General features: G+C 36.3%; 1 protein-coding gene across 2 annotated transcripts in view; it reads right to left on the bottom strand.

The window, feature by feature from the left end:
• Positions 1–14061, bottom strand: part of Diaph2 (diaphanous-related formin 2) — an 807533-nt gene that overhangs the window by 212000 nt on the left and 581472 nt on the right. For both annotated transcript variants that reach the window (XM_013505853.1, XM_013505854.1), the window contains exon 25: positions 4547–4711. In XM_013505853.1, coding sequence (XP_013361307.1) covers positions 4547–4711 — 165 coding nt within the window. The remainder of the gene's footprint in view (positions 1–4546; positions 4712–14061) is intronic.

Raw genomic sequence — 14061 nt, 5'->3', positions numbered from 1 at the left:
CATATTACTCATTAAAAAAAGAGAAAGCAAAAGCACAAAAGCAGCAGGAAACTGACAGATTTAAAAGAGAAAAGCAGCATTTTTTATAGCATATTTGGAGCAATGAAAGTTATTGAAGTACAGTACTTGCCTCAAACACTTTCCTAATGCTGAAATTAATTTTATGCCGAAGGAAGATATTGTATGGTGGTGAAACATATTAGGTTCACTGATTTTGAATATTCTATTCAAAACACCTCAAAAGAAATAATGCTATTTGTGCAGTCAACTATTTGAACTAGTAGAATGACTGAAGCATAAAGGGGAATAAGCAAAAAAGTTATTTAGACATTGCATAAACAAGGAATTGAGCTTACTTACACAAAATATTTAACTTGAATTTAAGTGTCATGTTATTATCCTTGCCTATATTGTATGCTGATTGGTTGACTGATTCTGGCTTTTTGAGACACAGTGTCACTATGCAGTTCAGACTGGACTTGAATTCATTACATAGTCCAGACTGGCCTTGAACTTGTGGTGATCCTCATGACTCAGCCTCCTAGTAGAGTGCTGGGATCACAGGAGTGTGCCACCACACTCAGTTATATGCTGATTTTCTTTCTTTTTTTTTTTTTTTCTGGTACGGGAATCAAACTCACTACATTGCACTTGCCAGGCAGGCGCTGTGTTGCTGAGCTAAATCCCCAGCTCCTAAGTTTGTTGCTTTGTTTTTTTTTGGTCTTTTTGAGACAAGGTCTCCTTATGCAGTTCAGGCTGGCCTTGAGCTCACTTTGTAGCACACGCTGGGCTCGAACTCACAACAATCCTCATGCCTCAGCCTCCCGAGTGCTGGGATTACAGGCATGCACCACCATGCCCGGCATGCTGATTTTCAAACTGGTGAAATCTCAAAAAAACTAATTAGAAAGTCTAAGTCCTGAATTTTGAAATATTTCCAGTTGCGTATATCTACATGAGTATATTATACATTAAGTTCTAATCCTTCAATATGTTCATTAGTTGAGTATTATTTATATTATCTAATATGAATATTAATACTTAATAGTGCAGCATCCCGCAGAGGTTGCCCATTTCTGTTTTCATTTGTTTGAATGATTATCTTGAAAATGGTCTTAATCCACAATATCAATCCCTCTTGTTATTTCTTTTTTTCCCCATCTGGTAGATGATATCCTTCTCTGAGAAAGATTTTTCGGTATGTGCATTTTGTTTATGCTACACATGCCAAATAGATATCCCAACATGAAACTCTGAGTTCATTTTGAAGTAATTTTTGGTAGCACATGAATCAGAACTCTTATTTTCTTCTCAGCACTACTGGTATTTTATTGCTTCCATCTATAGTCCAATATGCTTTTAGTGCTAAGAACCCTGAGGCCAAACACACAAAGCACTAAGAAAATGGGAACTTCTGGCAGTTACAATTCTGTCTCTCTTTCAAGGTTCTTCCCTCCCCTGGGAGCATGAAATCACTTTAAGCTCACCGTGAAACAGTAACATGGTGAGCAAAAGTGATTGACTGAAGTTGGTGATGTTGATTTAGGAGGGTTCGACTTACAGGTCAGCTGTAAAACCCTTAAATATGCTTGTCAAAGTCTTCTTGTCGAACTCCTATGGCTTTTTCCAGACTCTGCCCAAACGTCAAATTCTCTGTGAAGGCCTCTCTGGCCAACATAGGCAGAAGCAGGCAGTTCTGCTTTTGTGTTATTATCGGACCTTGACATATTACTGTGGTAGCACTTAACTGAATTACACTGCACTTATGTTTCTCTCCGCTAATGGTTAAAGACATACTAGTCTCTTCTACTCTCTGGACCAGACCATCATCAAAAATGAAGTTAGTTTTCAACAAAGAACTCAAAGCCTGGTTAGATTATGGCTGATAGTACTGAACATTTGCATAGCATAGGTTACCAGTCTTTTCACATGTGGCAAGAAGATATGGCAATAGTTATCACCTATATTTTATAAACGAGGAAACCAATGCTCAGAGAGATCACATGACCAACCCAAGTCCAACACTGCTAATAAGCTGCACACCAAGTTCTCATGCCAGTAAGCTGATAAAAATTGGTAGAGAGAAGTGGTAGCAGTAGTGTCACATGAGGCAAAAATGGCAATGGCTGGCCAGGACGGCATTGAGTATTTCAGACTGGCTGAAAGTATCCACATTGTAGGATCTGGTTACTGTTGTTGAAATTCAATCTGAACAGGTTCTTAAGAAGTGTAATGCACATTAAGCCAGACATAAGAATGTCAGATTTTTTTACAATGAGAGGAAGGATTAGTGATAAATTCTTTCTCTGTATTCAAGTCACATGGGCCGTGCGGTCAGTAGAGAGAAAAAGACATAATACATACTGCTCTGTCATTTCTGAAATTCTGACTATGACTTATAAACTGCTGAAGTGGAATGAATTTATAGAGAGTGGTAGTCTAGATCTTTCATTTTATAACAAAACTAAATTAAAAACAAAAAATAAAGACCTAGAAAGGATAAATGACATACCTAAAGTCACAGAGCTTGTTAGTGGCAGTACAAGGACATAGAATTGGGTATACTTGTCTATACTTTTTTTTTTAACAACTTATGAATGAAAGAAATACAAGAATAGTTCTTAGCAAGCCTCCTAAGCATCTGGCTAATATGATTACTCATAGGCTGTAACATTATTATTCTTGAAAGAACACTGCAAATTAGGAGAAGTATACCATCTATTACTGTGTGCCTGGCTATTACTGAAGTAACAAGGCACATAATGTGAAAGGCAGTGTTTCAGGATTCAAATCATGTTAAAACCAGAAAATTTTTAATGGAGCTATTTATTTCTATAATTTTCCATTTACTATTCTTGGCAACATTTGAGCATCAGTAATTGAAAGTATGAAAAGTGAAACTACACACAGGGGAAGAGTACTGTATTTTTTCTGTTCCTGAAAATCTAGGCAGATGTAACTTTAGTGTTTAGGTAATCATAACACGTTTATATCTTTTAACTTTTGAAAATGATTTGACTACTTTCTCTTAACCCTCTTCTCATTGCCAATAAAATATATTCTAGTAATTATTGGTCCGCTAAAGACTTACATATGTGTCTCTATTAAGGGCAAAGACCCAAATCAACTAAGATTGTCAACAAAAATAAAGAACCATAACAATATTTATAAAACGTTTTGGCATGGTATCTATTACCAAAGTTGCTCATTTAACTCTTGGGAAGTACTGTGTGTGTCCAAGGTTAACGGTTGAAAGCGACTTGGTTTCTACAAGCACACTGTATCTCACAGACTATGTAAGTCACACTGAAATAAAATTGCATGGAGGACACATCACTGAGTAAGACAAGGAATCTTATTTAACAAATAACTGCTTTGAGGAGAGAAACATAACTTAACCTGCAATAAACTTGTTTCCAAATTGATTCTCGCTGGAGATAATCACAAGGGTGCCTTCTTTCAAATATGGGATCATTATTGTTTAATATCAAATATTACGCATATCTTTCTGTTTCCATCATAGAGTCTGTGGTCTTCCTTCTCCTTCTTTGTTGGATTCGGAGGAGATATATTAACACAACATTTATATTTTGGGGTTTTGTTTTATTTTAATTTTTTTTTTTTGATACAGGGTCTCACTACATATTCCAGGCTGACCTTGAACTCACAGCGATCCTCTGTGTGTTGCTTCAGCCTCCCACATGCTGGGATTACAGGCCTGCGCCACCATGCCTGGCAACACAGCGTTCATATAACAACGCCTTCCCTTCATTATAGGATTTTAACTTGTATGCTCACTCTCCCCCGCCAATTGATGCTAATGTTTACTGTTATTTGCAAGAGTTACGGTTTAAAATAAGAGCTCAGATTTTGAAAATAGTGTTAGCTCTTGAAGGTCATTTATATAGTTCCATTCAAAATCAGTTTCTCATTTAGGCTACAAAAGAAACTTCACCATAGCAAGGAATGGTGGCAGTGCCTGTAAGCCCAGCACTCTGGTGGGCGGATGGAGGAGGATCAAAAGTTTGAGCTCAGAGTTGTACACTTAGTGACTTAGTGAGAACCTGTTTCAAAAGAAAACATTTAAAAAGGCTTGGGGATGTGGCTCAGTATGAAGGCCCAGGGTTCAATATCTAGTACTACCATCAAGAAAAAAGAAAAGAAAGAAAGTTGTTCATAAGCCACAACAATTTAATATATCAAGTAAAAGATTATTTTAGGTATTACTTTTAAATTAGGTGAAATTATATTATGCTATGCAAAATTGGGCTTATTTAAGTACCAATTCACTTATCTTCTATAACATTTTGGTAGAATATTCCTAAAGTTCCATGTATTCGTAAAGTTGAAGATAATTCACTTAAGTCTCCATTGTACATGAAGCCAGCAACCAATCTTTATCTATGCTGTAGGTATAAAATATCTGTCAATATCTGTTAAAGGACTATAAAATAAAATCAATGTGTCAACAGTTACACAAAATGTCACGAAGAAGTTTAAAAATAAAAGCAATAGGCCTTACAATGCTACAAAATGTACTACTCACCAGAAACAGAGTTCGGAAGTTGCTGAGATCACCAAAAAATTCTTCTATGCTTACTGTCTTAGAGTCAAAAATGAAGTATTCTCCAAGACTGTCATACAGCTTGATCATGTTGTTGTGCATGGTGGACAGTTTTTCATATTGGTCTCTGGCACTCTTCGTAAAGCTGTAGCTTTGTGTTAAGGAGCGTGATCCAATAGTACTTCAGAGGCAATCACTAGATGTTGTGATTGAATTATATCATCACTTCTGTAAATCAATTTGTAACCCACAAATACTTCTACAGTGTATAATTTTTCTAGGGCTGCCACTATAAAGTATCACAGACTGGGTGGCTCAAACAATATAAATTTATTTTCTCACAGATCTAAAGGCTAGAAGTCTGAGATCAAGCTTTTGGCACATTTGGTGTCTTGGGAAGCCTTTCTCCTTGGCTTGCAGATGGCTGTCCTCTTGTTATGTCCTCCTAAGGTCATCACTCTGCGTTGTTCATGTCCTAATGTCCTGTTCCTGCAAGGAAAATGGTCACACTGCATTCCGGCACATCCTAATAACCTCCTTTTATTTGAATTACCTGTTCAGAGCCCCTACCTCCTAACACTCACTTTCTGAGGATAGGTTAGGACTTCAACATATGAATTTGAGGGGATGGGCACAGAATTCAGGGCACAACCTCCTTAGGTCATATTGGTGAGTTTGAAAATCTTTAAATTAGGCAGAACTATTTAATGTATAAGCATGTGGGATATGTTTGTTACAACATGTTTGCTAAATTAAATCATATAGGTATACACAACACAAAACCATTTCATATATTTTTATGAATAACCTAAGGTAAAAATAAACAGCAAAAAAAATTTAGAAATTTAATACTTTTTTTGTAGAGATAAAAAGGTTATAAAAAAAAAAAAAAAGAAAAGGAGGGGCTGGGGATTTAGCTCAGCGGCAAAAAGCGCCTGCCTGGCAAGCGCAAGGTCGTGAGTTCGGTTCCCGGTACCGGAGAAAAACAAACAAACAAAAAAAAACAAAAAAAAAAAAGGTTATGGTGAATTGTATGTATGGGCTATATTTATACATGTATAGAACTCTGTCTCTCTGCTTCCTTTGCTCTCTATGTATCTATGTATCTATGTATGTATGTACGTATCTATCTATGTGTCTATCTATCTATGTATCTGTCTATCTATCCTCCCACATGGAGAAAAAAAGAGGGAGAGAGAAGAAGGAAAATTGACGGAATTTAGGATGTGCTATCCCAAAATATGGTACTTTGGCATATCTTACTGAGCTTCCCTTCACCCTTGAAGCAGCCAGAGAAGAATTTTCTGATGTACCTCCAAAGCCAGCAGTAATACTCTCAATCTAGAACTGCAGACACCATCGCTGGGAGTGCAGGGTTGTCCTTCTTTCCTGAGGTATTTAGACACAGAGCAGAACCTGAAGAAATACACCTGACTAAATTTCCCCCACTTCATATCCTAGTTGTCCAATCATACTCCCTTCATGATCACTCCTTTTATTTGGGCTTCAGTTTTCCACGTCACATAACACTTACATTCCATAAATTTGCAATGTTTTTTGTTAATCTGTCATTTGTTATAGACATCTCAGCCATGAACCCAGGAAGGGTAAGGCAAAAAAAAGCCCCCCAACTCAGCAGCAAGCATTGTGAATATTTTGGAGCATTTCCTTTTAGTTTTTCTTCTGTGCCTAATAACTTTTGATTGTTAATTGAAAAGAATGTTTCAGAGAAAGACAAATAGGCTAACCACGAATAGCGATGAACACCTAGGCAATAATTTAAAATTCCAGTCAAATGCATTAAAAATTACTAATGATCACAGTAAAATTTATGTTTAGATGGAAAAGCAATAGACTTGAAATTGTGGAAGGAGGCTAATGGAATTACAGGCAGCTAAATTAGAGAGAAATTAATATACAGTCAGAAAGGGACTGGACTGTCAAGGAAGTCAGCAGAAATAACAAAGACGTCAGGATGGTGGCTGGAGGTGCATCTGCACAAGGCCAGCCTCAAGATAAAGACGCAATGGCCAGGCCTACATGCCTCCCTAAGGGATAAGCAGTAGCTTGGAATTATACTGTAATTAACACCACTTGGCCCAGGAAGTTCCAGACAGGCATCAGTCAGTCACCCAAGTGGGTGACCAGAGCATCAGACCTATCCCTTCCCCAAATGCCTTTGTTCTTTTCATGTACCCTTGCTATGCGACCTGTTTCCCTATTGGACTGATATTAGCTAAGCAGCTATACTTGTAATTCTACAGGTCGATTCCATTTTGACTCATGTTGTACCCACATGGTGACTTTGCTGTATAAATTACCCCTGACAAAGGGCCTTGGTAGCAACCCATTCATTTCCAGGTCCCCTCCTGTCTCTCAGGAGTTGTTTCTATTCCCCAATAAACCTTTCCTACTCATAAGCTCCTTCGTCCTTTGGAATTCACTCTTTGATTTCAGGGGACACAAACTCTCCACGTATTTGACATCTAGCAGGCTGGGAGTTATATTTTTTCCTTTATATCAATAGCACAATATGTGCTATACTGGTTTCAAATCCACTACAGAACATTAATATTTTGTGGAGGAATTTTTAAAAATCAGGAACTGATAATTGTGCCTTGAAATACTTGATTTCATAGGGTTTTCTGAATTATTCAGTGTGTTTTGTTATAACTGGGGGCCGAATTTATTTTCTACGGGAACACAGCTCAGGTTTTACAATAGAAGTAGATGGGGAAGTCAGACCATTTCTGGATAATTACTTTGCAGCTGACATTTATGAAATGCACCATGGTTTTAAAAATGAGATGCCACCACCTATGTTCTCTTTTTTATGCTACTTAACTATTAGCATTCATATTAGCAGCACAACAAGCTTTTCTCTGTTAACAAGTGACATTAAAATCTTTCAACCTTCAAGTTCATGTTGATATTAATAGACCTGAAAGAATTAATAGAATTCGGACAGCTTCTACTTCTTATTCACAAAAGGGTACATAATGATTCATATACATTCTGATTGTATTACCTTTGAGACTATCCTCATATATTTTTTATTCTTAAGAATATGTTAATCCTGATTAAGTAGAGCAGAAATATGACAATACTCTTTATTTCTTAGTAGAGAATGAAAGTGTTATTTGCCTTTCATAGCCTTTCTTCCATGGGGGTGGAGTAGACTCCTGGTAAGGACTTGCTAGGCCAAAGCACACTGTAAGGTAACTTACTTACAATCCATTTGCAATGCAAATTATTAAACTGTATATTTCAGAAAGTTCAACACATATAAGACAAAAAGAAAAAGCCAAAGATAACAAAAATGGCAAACATTTTTGTTTCCCATTCATCCTAATACAATTTTTCACCAGATAAAACATGCTCATGTAGTAACACATCTTATAAATTTGTTTTTATAGAGCAAAAACTGATTTTAGAAATTCTGCATGTGTGCCAAAGTGAGAAACTTTGAAAAATTCTGGGAATGGTTCATCTTTGAAATAACAAATGCAATGTAGTCCAGTCTGCGAGGCCTTCACTTATCTTTAAAGTTATAACCTTGTAAAAGTGATAGATGGCATGAGTCAGCAACAAAGCCACCAAAGTTCAAATGGACTGCATGCAAAATAGTATCAGATAATGTCACTCCTTTCGAGACCTTTATTTCAGTTAGGAGATTTTTATTTTACTTTTGAGGAGCTATGAAATGAAAGATATTGGTTATCTCTATGCTAAACACAGTGACCGATACAATCATCATTAAAACCTTAATCTGCACCCTGAAGAAATTTATAATCTGCTGCTACAAATAACTTTACCATTACCAATTTGCATTTGTGTAGGACTTTAAAATTCACAGCACGCTTGTCCTTTCATTCCATTCCATATTTTTGAAACAACCTTTGCATAAAGGCAGAAAAATAATACTATGTAAATTTTATTATTGTGGAAAGGAGATAAAAGGCACTCATCCATCTAGGATTAGAATATAAATATTGTGATAGTTCCGGGCATGATACCCTGCTCTTTTCATATGGTACAAATATATTGTTTACAATGACAATGACCTTCATATCAATTTCATTTTAATGCTATATATATAATAGGGAATATATTTATCGGTACAATGATGGTCAGTTTAAATTAAATTTGAATCTTTCTATCTGGAAGTTGCCTTTGTAGATATTTTAGTATATATAAGAGTTAATTTTGTAAGTCAAACTTGACTAGGTTAAGGGTTAAAACATTATTCTAGGTGTGTCTCTGAGGGCTTTTCGGAAAGAGACCTGCATTTGAATGGGTGGAATGAGTAAAGGAGGTCAGGCTCCATTTTGTGGGTTGCCATCATCCAATCTGCTGACAGCTCAGATAGAGTAAAAAAGGCGGAAGAAGGGCAAATTTTTTCTCTCTTTTAAATCTGGGACATCCATCTTTTTCCACTTTGGGATACGGGCATTTTTTGTATTTTGGGCCTTCAGACTTGAAAACTGCAGTTTCAAAACCTAAGTCCAGTTTTAAAAAAAATCTTTTTCTCTACTCTCAGAATATAATAAGCCCAGGGCAATTCCCTTTTAGTCTGAAAATCGGTTTGGCCATTCCTTTCTTACTTGGAAAAGGTCTTTAACTAAGAATAGACCACTCTTTCACCTGTAAAATGGGCTTATCCAAGAGTGGATCATTATCCTTCCGTGGGTGGAACACCTTCCCCACCTAATAAACCAAGAGGAGACTACAGATTACCAAATTCCACAAATTTTCACCACCAAAAAACATAAATATTCCCAGTTCCGAACTGTAGCTCACCTCTCTCCCTGCAGGATCCCCGCTCTAGTTTTTGAGTACATATTTCTCAAACTTCTGCCTAACAAACTCTTCCCACATCTCTTTCTGACAAACCCTGAAAAGTCTTTTTCTGTGAGGGGAGTCACTGAAATTGCAAACGTATTCTATGAATAAGGTGGGTTAGGTTCCTTATTTCAGCTCCAGAAAATGTGGTGGACATCGTCCAGTGACAGTGGGACTTCTCAGCTTTCATAATCACACGAGCCAACTCCCAAAATAAATCTCTCTCTCTCTCTAAATCTATATCTATATTTATATATACTTATATAATACATTCCATATATATATGTACTATGTACACATGTACACCATATACATCTCCGTATATACATGTTTCCTATTGATAAGCATTTTATTCATCTGTCATATTAGAGAATAGAAATTAAGAATATACTTTCAAAGAAGTCAGTCTTCAAAGTATGTAGTGGGATGTTTAATAAATAATTATGAAATGTATTTTATGGAAGATTATTTGGTGACTCACTGGCAGTTTTGATTACAGAAAGCAAATGCAATGTTCTTATACAGATACAAGGTATCTTTCCATCTACCTGTTCATAACCTAAAGTAGGTACTTCTGCAACCAGACAGTATCTATGGAAAAGGAAGAAGGAGGTTGTTTCATCAGTAGATTTGAACTGGGATGTTGTTATTCCATACTTGAAATGACTTAAAACTAGCTACACCTGAGACCTTAGACAATGTATTATAGATTACTGATTGGCCAGACCAGGCCGGTCAGTCTACCTTTAGCTGTGTTTAGAGAGCACTGAAAGAGAAGCCGTATTTAGAGTGGAGTGGGCATGCTGACTACGGGCACACTCTGTATCCATGCTAGGACCTCTCCTAGCACAGCTCTATGAAGTACTGAAGAGAATGCTAAGAGCCACAGCAAAAAGGGTGTTTTTACTCCCGAATACCCAGTTTTCCTTTCCTTGGTGCTACATAAGAGTGACAACAGCTACGATGGCATCAAAGAATAGGGCACACTGGGGAGGATGGCTACACTATCCTGGGGTCATTATACACAGCTAAGTGAGATAGAGATTAAATGCAGTCAGAGAGGGATTGGACTCTCAAAGAAGTCAGTGCAGAGGATGAAAATACACCAAAACTGTGGCTGGAGGAGAATCTGAAGAGGGTCAGGTCTCGAGTTGGAGACAAAATAGCCAAGGCTGCCCGCCCCCCTAGAGATAAACAGTAACTTGATATTTTACTGTAATTAGCACCGCCTGGTCCAGTGGGCCCAGCTAGGCATCAGATACATAGGTAGATGACCAAAACAGCTGGACCCATCTCATCCCAAAAATGCCCTTGTTCTTATCCCTGCCATGTGGCTCATTTCCCTCTTGAACCACCACCAGCTAAGCGACTCTAGAATACTTGCAATCCTATAGACTGGTTATAGTTTGGCCCATGTTACACCCACATTATGATTTTTCTGTATAAATTGCCCCTGACAAAGAGCCTTGATGGCCACCCACTGAGTACCTGCAAATCCAGGAGCTATTCTTCTCCTTCTTTCCAATAAAACTCTCCAAACTTCCTCAGTTGACTTGCTACTTCATTCCCCAATACTGTGAGACAACAAACTTAGCACATCTGACACCTAACAAGTTGGGAGCTATTTTTTCCCGTATCAGGATCACTGTGTAGAATGACTCTTTTCCATCTACTCAAACAATCTCAAGAGTCCTTGATATTTAGAGAGACAAACTTGGTAAAACAATGAACTTTCAAAATGAGAGTAATTCTTGGTAATTTATACTCTAAAGTATACCAGTACAATGGTGAAGGGCAGCGTATCTAATACATATGACCCAATCAAATATTACAGGGGGAGCAATTTAGAAGAATTTTCCTTTTATTACTCACCTTGCAAATTTCTTGCTCTACAAAGACAAGCATTTCTGATTTTTAAATCATGGAAGTTACGTAAGATAACTGAACTAAAATCATGTCACCTTTGCTCTAACAGAACTATTCTGTGTATGATTCATGAACTAAAATGTGTACAACATTTTAAAACACTAACAGGTGCAGTATAAACCTTTTGAGAATTAATTTGAAATCAAACTGGTCTCAGTCATAAACCTAGAAAGTTAATTCACAAAATACATATCTTAGGTTCCACAAAGTATTTTTTATTATCCCAGTGAAAACATGATTTAGCAAAACAGCAATCACAATTACTTGGATATTTACGTATTATGTAGAACTGTCTAACACTTTTATCATCTATGTTTTGTGTGATTATACATAAAATTATATTTCTTAGTAATATAGTAAGCAATAGGGACTTAAAATTCAAACTGAAATAACTATAATTGTTTGATAGCCCAGTACCCAAACAGAAAGCAAAATACTGTCTTTACACTTTTATGCCCATTTTATATTATTTTTGGCTATTTTAGGTAGCTAGCTATATCTACCTGTCCATAAGCTAGGTGAAAGCGAATAGAGCAATCATTGCTCTCTACCTGGTAAAATAGCAATACTTCATCAAATACTAGGTGGAGAAAGCTGTTTATACTTTCATTTCACTTTTGTGTAAAGAATCATTGTTACCACATAAAACTATTGCATTAGAACTTCAATAAATCTTAGCAGAGCACTGAAGATAAAGACGTTTATAAGGCGCACAGCTAATTGAGTCAAAACTGTTAAAAATTTCTCATCTTCATAGGCAGTACATTAATTTCTTAAAATTTTAATAAAAAACTTAAAATATTAAATATCATTATGCTGGAGTTTTAAGGAACATGGGAAAAATCAACTTGAGATCCACTTAACCTTCACACAAGTTTTAGCTAGCAACATGGTATAATTACCTATTTAAATAAAAGGAAGTCACACATATATAATCTACTGAAAAAAATGACAGCATTTCCAGTTTCTGTAGTTTGTCAGAAGAGATTCCTCTAAATGTTAAAAACAAAATAAGAAATTTTTCCATTTAATTTGAATAATTTTAGTCAGAAATTAAAATTGCAAAGAAACATCTTTAAAACTAGTGTTAAGGTATAATTAAACTAGCTGAAATTTACTTACATACTATAGATTATGTGGCAAATATGCCTTGAAATATATTAAAATGCAAACCATTAACAAGGATAGTGTAGAAGGCAGTTGAGTTCAAAGTAGTGCTCTACAATAGTTCAGGGCATAGACCAAAGTATCTTTTAAAAATCATGTTACAAAACTGAAGCATAAGACATTTAAATAATATCACAAAGATAGCCTAGTTGATGATTTGGGAGCAAAATCTACAGTTTTTAACATATAGGAAGCATTTACGTTACCAGTGAGATGAAAATATTTTGTCAGGATCCCACTTTTCTCTAGGTAACTGGAATCAAGTGGAATAAAGAAAATACTTTTAAATCAGCTTCCAGGTGAAGACAGAGCAATAATGATCATCAGGGAGGTACACTCAGCACTCCTACTTTTCCCTACCCCATTCTTTACTGGCTTGCTTGTGTCAATGTATAATCAGTTTTTCATCCTTCTTTTGAAAACGGTTTTGTATATGGAGACAACTCACAGGGTGATTTTTTCAGTCACTTATTCAAATGCCTTGACTAAATACCTATTATGTGCCGGGTATCTTCTAGGTGCTGATCACACAGTAGCAAATTTTAGACAAGGTCACTGCTTTGCTGAGAGATAAATTTGGTGAGGAAAGCAATAAATACAAAACACTTGTAAAATTGCATTTGAAAACTGTGACTGAAAATATATGTTGTCATATAAGTACATATTTGGCAGAGGTAATAGACATGCAGGAGATAGGAGTCGGGCGTGCACCTGGTAATCCCTCTTAAAACTGCTACCTATCGAGGGAAAGCCAGGGGATGGAGCTCTAGGGCAGTGGGAGAGAGGGCTAGGAGGACATTACATATTGTAGGAACACAAAGAAGAGGGAAAAGGCTGTATATAATGCTGGAGCCTAAGGAGTAAGTTCGAGAGAGGAGGGAAATGATTTCTGAAGCAAACAAGGGTCACATTGTACAGGTCAAGTAAGCATCTTGAAATATTTCCTGAGGAGTAAGTCACTGAAGAGTTCTACACAGGGAAGCAATAGAATCAGATTTTCTTCACTTAGCAGCATTAAAAAAAATACTGCCTAAATTAAAATACCTACAACAAAACTATCGTAGGCTAATGGAACATAAAATACTGTCCATATGATAGTAAGTCTACTAATTAGTTCAGATTCACTGAGGAAAACCATATATTATATAAATATCTAATTGAAGTGTATTTGACAAATTATCAAAAATGTTACATAGAATGAAAGGCAGATAAAAAACAACAGGTGTTAGGCAATATGTAACTACCAAGACTGGCATGTAAATAGTTGTGCTCAGAGGAACATAAGAGTTCTGATGACAAATTTTTGAGACTAATGTGTATATTTTGAAATGTATTATTTAATATTCATAGTGTGCATATACACACATTAATTAGATCAAGTCTTAGCTCTAGTCCTACCTCACATTCTGCTCTCAGCATCATTTATCATGAGGCAATAATCTATATCAGAAACTCCTAGGGATGAAATAAAGAAAAGGAAAGTAAAGTGATAAGACATGGTGCCTACTGCCCACCAAATTTATAAACTAGTTCTGACAGATAGGGAAATAACTATACAGCAG

Source organism: Chinchilla lanigera, unplaced genomic scaffold (genome assembly GCF_000276665.1).
Source record: "Chinchilla lanigera isolate Chin_1 unplaced genomic scaffold, ChiLan1.0 scaffold00102, whole genome shotgun sequence".
In the NCBI taxonomy this organism is placed as follows: Eukaryota; Metazoa; Chordata; class Mammalia; order Rodentia; family Chinchillidae; genus Chinchilla; species Chinchilla lanigera.
This window is presented reverse-complemented; position numbering and strand designations above follow the sequence as displayed.